Source organism: Rhinolophus sinicus, chromosome 6, assembly GCF_057876585.1.
Source record: "Rhinolophus sinicus isolate RSI-liver-muscle chromosome 6, RSI-T2T, whole genome shotgun sequence".
Lineage (NCBI taxonomy): Eukaryota > Metazoa > Chordata > Mammalia > Chiroptera > Rhinolophidae > Rhinolophus > Rhinolophus sinicus.
The window spans coordinates 45,269,833-45,277,344 of record NC_142506.1 but is presented as its reverse complement, the minus strand read 5'-3'; the positions used below and the strand labels follow the sequence as shown (position 1 = coordinate 45,277,344).

The 7,512-nt window shown below is 42.0% G+C and overlaps 1 protein-coding gene across 1 annotated transcript; it reads right to left on the bottom strand.

Annotated features, from left to right (window-relative positions):
• Positions 1-371: 371 nt before the first annotated feature.
• Positions 372-4,603, bottom strand: MAP10 (microtubule associated protein 10). The gene has a single exon (XM_019712903.3). It carries the CDS (start codon positions 4,510-4,512, stop codon positions 1,675-1,677), a length of 2,838 nt encoding a protein of 945 aa, XP_019568462.2. The 5' UTR covers positions 4,513-4,603; the 3' UTR covers positions 372-1,674.
• Between the last annotated feature and the right edge of the window lie 2,909 nt (positions 4,604-7,512).

Genomic DNA, 7,512 nt, shown 5'->3' with positions numbered 1-7,512 from the left:
TTTGAGTATCTAGCTATAGTACCTAGCATGGAATTATTTGATTTTGTGAAATGATTTACTGTATGCTTTATACTCATTGAAAAATTAAGATCATAGCCATTAGCCATTAAAAGCCTTTCATATTTCAAGCCTTTTACTGATATGATTTCTGTACCACTCAGAAATTATTTCAATCATTTAAAATACTCAAAATGTAGTAATGACTTCTGACTGGCGCTCATTTGTAATGTAAACTATTCTCCTGTATCTACTGCTTAGGGCTTCACTATTATGCTTGGCATTTGAAGATCCCTACAATCTGGGACTTCTCTTAACAAATTTCCTTTCCACCATTCCAATCAAGATACTATTTTCACAGTCCCATGAATACATCATGCTCATTCTTTTATTCATATTTTTCCTCATTTCTTACCATCTTTCTAATTCTATTAGTATGATCAGTCCAGAGATAATGGCTGCATAATTATCTAATTACTTATAAAAGAAAATTAGGGCCTTACCTCAGACATCGAAAATGTTACATTTATTAAAAAGTGTAAAAATTAAAATATAACAGATAGAAGAAAATATATGTAATTATTGGAACACAGAATAAGGTCTAAGCATAAAACCAGTGGAATATAAAAAATGATCATTAGCCTTCATAAAAACAAGCTTTCATACATTGAGAATAAATATTAAACAACCTGAAATGACAATAATAAACTGCGTTTCTATATAAGAAACTGTATAGAAGACACCTTTTTTAGTTCCCTTCTCCAAATACTTCAGAGGACACCAGAGGACTATTTATATCCACCCAAACAAAAATATTACAGTTGAATAACTATAGCTTCAATAAAGATTTTCTGCAGGTTTATTTTTAGGGTTTCTGCTTGTTTTTACTGCTTAATTCTACTCTCTCCTGTTAGGTAATTTAAATACATGGCCTTCATTAATTTATTCAACAAATGCTTTTACTGCACCCCAACCATACTCCAGAGACTAAGTGTTAGATACCAAGAACGTATTAGTGTCCAAAACAGATATGGTGTCTCCCATCACAGAACTTAGGCCCAACAGAATGCAAACATTAATGAAGTAATCACACAAATTGTAGTTAAAACAAACAAACAGAATATTTAGAGCTCTATGGCAGCATATGAAAAGGACTTCACTGACTGGGGATATGGATGTGTGTGTCTCCAGAAAGATTTCCCTAAAGAATTCAGATCTAAATAAAACAGTGAGATCTTATAACTGCAGAGGCTATATATTAAGTATTTTTGTACCTTTCTGCATCTCACACAGTAAGTCTTTATTTGTTCATTTGTTCCCCTTCAAATCCGAGACTATCCTTATTAACCGGCCTTCTTTTTTCAATGGTGTACAGGAAGTTGGCTTTAGGACGATCGGTACTTTAGGATACTTTAAGAGAGACAGTTTAGGAAGATAGATACTTTTATTCTTACATGACGAAACAACTTAAATCTTACCTAGGTGATAAGGTGATTTCTTGATCAATAACTGTCAGATTTAATGGCTGAACACTAAGAGTCAAAGAAATGACATTTCTATTTCTTACAAAGAACTATTCATATAATTCATGTACTAAAAATAATATAGGTATTAAAATTGTTTCACTAGCAGTACACATAGGTTATAAAAAATTAAGTGTTTTTTAAAACCACATTTTTACACTGTATATCCTGGAAGTTTATTTATTACTAATTCGCAAATATCTTTGCATTGCTTGGATATATTTAGTGAACCAACTTCATCGTCTTCTCCAAAGTGATCTGATGTACTGCACTCCAGGATATTAAGTTCTAGTTCTGACAAATTAGATGGCACATAAGAACTCACTTGAGATGTCCGAGGTGACTGGCTTTTTTCTGAAGACTTGAAACCAGTTCTTGTCTCAGGTTTAACAGAGATGTCTTGACACCTCTTTATAGCTTCAGAATTATGCATGCTATTTTGGTTTATTTGGTTTTCTTTTTCTTCAGTCCAATATGAAGATAAGTCACTGGTAGAAATAGTAGATGCTTCCTCCAGACTTTTATCTGGAGTCTTTGAAATATGAGATTTTTTATATGAGTGTACTGGTGATCCAGCCGAATAAGGTGGGCTAAGGCTAGAACTCCTTTCACTGTTATTTTTCTTTATGGACAATCTTGTTTCAATAGACTTACTTGTATATTGACTATGTTTTGTATTTTCTGAACTTCTATCATGAGCTTGTAAAATTCTGCTGGTGCCCTCAGTAGTACAGAAATCTTCAGAATAGCAAGGGCTGGTGAAGTCATCTGAATACTTTAGTTCTGAGATGCTTTCAGAGCAACTAGTTTTACTTGGTTTATTTTCACTCACACCAGCAGTAAGAATGTCATTAGCAGTGGTTTTGACCTGCTTGCCATCCATTTCTTTATCTACTGCAATTCTGTCAACAACTGCAACCTGTTGGAAAACAAATGGACTTTGGAATTTCATTTCCACTTTTTCTTCCAAAATGTTTGTATGAGTAAAACTTTCTGGAATAATGGAATGTGCAAGACTTACAATTTTTCCCAATAAACCATTATTGGTTCTGTTTTCACCACTGTCAACTGTCTCTTCAGTTGCACATTTCAGTTTAGTTTCTTTAGTTGTGCTGAGTTCATCAAAAACACTGATTTGCTTTGAGGTATCACTATTTTCAGCAGAAGCATCATCTGATTCTAAATACTTATCTTTAGGCAGTTGGTGTGGTTTCTGATGTTGTTCTGCAAAGCTTAACACTTTAACTTTGGATGATGGAATTCTGAATTTTGCACCCATCGTTTGTGCTTGCATTTTTCTATACTGTTCCCTCTTTTCATGTACTACCAACATATCAGGATTTGTTTGTTTTAAGCGTAGTTTAAGTGTATTTGTTAAGCCATAGAGTAACTTCCTCCTTGGAACTCTTTTTTGGGGGGTATCACTGTTCTTTTCAAAATGTTTACCTTTCTTTTGATCTTCAACTTGGATCTTTTTATACTGAAGACTCACTGACTTTCCCTTTTCCTCCATAGGAAGCTTATTTTTCTTATATTCAGATTTACATGTGGATTTGGCAGAAGATTCTGGTGACTTCTTATCCTCAGATCTATATAACCAGGCTAAGTGAGGATGTATATGAGTAGGGCTTGCCATGGGTTGGTTGTTTAACAAGGACAGCTCAACTAACAAAGCATTTAACAAAGGCAGCTGCCTTATTGTACTAATTGTATTTTGTTCAGTTTGAGGGTGAGATGTACTTTGATTACTTGCTCCTACATCCTGAACATGTGGAGGATTTATAAGCACTGGAGGACTCTCATGTGTTGCAGAACTTGTGTGTTTTAGAGAATTAATATGTATTGGGGTATTTATAAGTTTTTTTTCCAGAAAAGCACCATCCAGTTTCTCAGGTACATTCACTTGAGGTTTAATGGTGATTTTACCCTGGACAGGAAGCGTCTTTTCTTGGGTCAGGTGAGTGTAATACAGAGGAGGAGGGCAAAATGTGTTAGTTTCAATGTCCAACTCTGTGACTTCCTGATTGGGGGGGCTGACATTCTCTGCACTGTTAGCATTTGAACATATAGAGTTGCTTTTGCCATTCACAACAGAACCCAGGTTATGAGAGTTGGCCTTACTGTGGACAACTATTTCCTTCAAACCCTCCTGTGCCTTTGCGATTTTAAAACCCATCAGAGGCCTATGAGCACCTCCTGGGCTTGGCTCTGAGTCTGGCTGCTGTAGCTGTCTTTCTTGCCGGGTTTGGCATGCGATCTCTACTGCCTCCTGTGCCTCTATACCCTCCACTCCACCTCCTGTGGAACTGACTGGCCGCTCAAGATGGCTCAGCAAGCTGCTTCCTAGGTCCGTCAGGCGGTAGCCCAGGGAAATGTCCCCAATCCGCTTCCCCACTTGGTTATGCAGAGGGAAACTTCCTCGATGACCCTGGGAGCAGCCGGAGGCGGCTGGCCCCAGGACCTTGCGGGCCGCGGCGGCCAGCGAGATGCTGCAGACACCCAGGAGCTGCGGGGCAGGCGTGGGGCGTCCGGGGGGCAGCTGCAGCAGCAAGGTGTAAAGTGGGGTCCCAAGGAGCCCGCGGCGCAGGGTGGCGGGGTGCAGGCGGAAGAGACAAGACTTGCCGCGACCGAAGCTGAGCAGGCCGGGCCGGGGTTCCGGGGCAGGGGCCGCGGGGCCGCCGGGAGGGTAAACCAGCAGCGTGGGGAAGTCCAGCAGGCGGAAGGCCACGGCAGGGTAAAGAGACGGCGATAGCCGCGGCGGCGATGTCTCCTCCTCCTCCTCTTCCTGCTCCTGCTTCACGGCGACCACGGGCGGCGGCGGCAGCCCGGCTTCAAGGCGCACCCATTCTACCAGCAGCTCCAGAGAGAAGAGCCCCTCGGAAAAGGAGGCCGCCATTGCTGTTGCCCGAGGAGACGCTGCCGCGGTATTGGCGAAGGGGAAGTCCAAGCCCTTGGTTCTCGCGAGAGCTGTGGAGAGACGGCGGCTGTACATGATCTCTCGCGAGACTTGAAGTGACGCCCCTGAAGGTCTGAGGTGCAGCTCTGGGAATTCTCGGGGCTGAGTGTATTTTGCCTGTCAGGCTTGTCTTACACGATTGCTTATGATAATACCAAGGCTATGAATGGGAATAAAAAAAAGGCTTATTTTTTGGTTTTGGTCATGTTTTTATCACTGCCAATACCATGCAATTTTGGAGCCTGGTCAAATCTATCTGAAGAATATGCTAAAGTAAAACAGGACAACCTTTCCAGACCCCGGGCTACCGACAGCCAGTCAGCTGTGCGCAGTCGGCCTTCTCTAGCGGCTGGTTTACCCAAAAGATGATGGCAAGGCTCCGAAGCGCCCTGGGAGCCTGTCTGGGTAAATGACGGTGGCACTGAGACACATGCGCAGTGAGTGTGGCCACGATTCCAGCTGAGCCGTCACCATATATGAGAGTAATGTTGATAATTCCATTCAACAAAACAAACACATATACATAAACACAGAGGGGGAGCAGATCTTATAGCGCTATCCCTAATTTTCAAGGAGACAGACTCTTAACCTCAATGGGCTTATAAACTATCTTGAAACCAAGTGTGATATGGGAGAGCCTTGAATGTCATATTAAGGAATTTGTACTTTATTCTGTATAAGTTGTTTTGAATGAATAAGTGTGATCATACCCATGTTTGGAAATGTAGCAGTACAAATACAAAGAATGGATTCTACTAATAAATGAATTCAGAGTAATCTATTGTGAGGCGATTGGAGTGGTCTAAGAGATGATTGTGGCCTGAAGGTGTTCAGGGTCAGTGGAGATGAAGTGACAGACAGAAGAGGCACTATTGATAGCAGAATTTGGTGACTGGAAGAAGTTATGGGTGAAAACTTTGCTACTGAAAGGGAAAGAATGAAGGGCATCAATTTGATTTTAAAAAGAGGCTGTCAAGAGAATGAAAAGACAAGCCACACACTTAGAGAAAATATTTTCAGGAGACATATTTGATAAAGAACTTGTCACGCAGGGTGTCATGTGGGGTCTCAGCTCCCGCTCCCCACACTCGAACGCAGGACATGGTGAGGCCAAAAAGGAACACCCACGGAGCCACAGACAGGGGAGTCATACTACTATATTCTCGCTGGAGGCTGAGTGGGAGACACAGGAAGCAGGAGCCACACGATCCGCAACCCGCCGTCCGCTTTTCTGCCAACCAACCAACCCCTTGCTAACTCCACTCTGCCTTGCTAACTACAATCGGCGCTTGCCAGCCACCATCTTCTTGCTAGCCCCCATTTGCTGCTAGCTTAGCCACAGTGGTTGTATTAGTGGCCAATGGCTCACTGGTTACAGCTGACAGCCAACTAGTTACAGCTGATGGCCATCCAATCACAGTTGATGGCCATTTACTACCTGAGCCAGCACCTTTCCACGTGAGGCCGAGAGCCTGGAAACTGCACTCCTGGCTCTGTCCCCACAGAACTATTGTTCAAAATGTACAAAGAACTCTTAGAATGCAACAGTAAAGCCACAGAATAACAACACCAGAGTGAACCCTAATGTAAACTATGGACTCTGGGTGAGATTGTCGTTTCAATGTAGGTTCATCCATTGTAACAAATGTACCACTGTGACGAGCCAGCCGCCACGAGTCGAACAGTTCCTGACAAGGGGAGTGGGAATGAAAAAAGGCACTCACACATATGCTAATGCGGCCGGTCTTCAGTGGTCCTGAAGCACCAGGTTTATTTTCTCTGCTGAATTTATACCTTTTGAGTACGTATAAGCTCACAATCACAAAAATGCATTACATCATTAACAGTTGATTTTTTAACTTTTTTACAGAAACTTACTTAATCACTGAAACTCCCCAAAACGATTGTCCCATGACAGAATCCATCAATTACCCTGATTAGCATCACTATGTCTTGAAACTGGTTGTTCCCACTTTATACCTTAGCAGTTCGTAAGCACCCTCCAGGTGCAGGCAAAGACAATGCCTCAGGAGCACAAACCGGTTATGCATTAGCAGAGCCATTAAGGCTTGCAATTAGCTTTAACCATGGCTCCCCACATCTCCCCCTTTTTTATTTTATATTTTTGAGATCGTGTCTGGCTTAGGTGGTCAGTACAGACATTTTCACTTACCCGTCATTGGATATCGATCATCAAAGCGATCGACTCCTGTCTTAGGTTGTAAAAACGCTTACTGATCATTACCCGTCATTGGCTACCGATCTCCTTTGAGGAAAGCCAGAGACAGCAGAGGCTTTTCCCAGGCAGGGGGAAGGGGAGGCAAGGCCTCTTTCCATATTTTTCTAAGGCAGCCCATTGGGGGTCCCCACTCGGTTTTGCCTGGCTTAGGTTGTATCTCCCTTGAGATATCTTACCCGTCTTTGGCTGCAAACCATCTTTTGGGGACCAGACAGAGAGACATAAGGTGTAAAACATAAAGATAAGCAAAGTCCTAAAAAGGCACAGTCTCACTGACTTTTTTTTTTTTTTTTTTTTTTTGCTAAGAAAAGACATGGGGGGGACAGTCGGCTAGGCTGCTGTGTGACTACATCTCCCCCTTTTTTGTTTTTGAAGCATGAGAAACACAGAACAATAAACAGAATAGCAATATCCCCAGCAAAAACCCTCTACCCAAAGTCTTTATCCATTTAACAGGGTCTGATGTGGAAAGTCCTTTTGCAGCTGCGGAATGTGAGAGCTTTTTCACACCCTAGGGGCGTGGATGGGTATCTATAGATGTCTTCTTCTGTGGGCTGTCGCTCATGGTATGGTTTAACACCGACCAGGAATTTACAAAGGTTTTTCTTCCGGACCTGGAGAAATACAAGCAAAGCCTCTTTCCCGTGTTATCTCGCGGGGAGAAGTAGGATCAGTTTTCCCACGTAATATTTTAAACAAAGGTTGTAATTCACCAGTTGTCAACCGCAACTGAGGTTTAATCCAATTAATGTCTCCCAGTAGCTTTTGGAAATTATTTAATGTTTTTAAACAATCTC

Excerpts from the sequence above, each read along its gene's own strand:
- MAP10 (XM_019712903.3), bottom strand. The coding sequence starts at position 4,512 with ATGTACAGCCGCCGTCTCTCCACAGCTCTCGCGAGAACCAAGGGCTTG.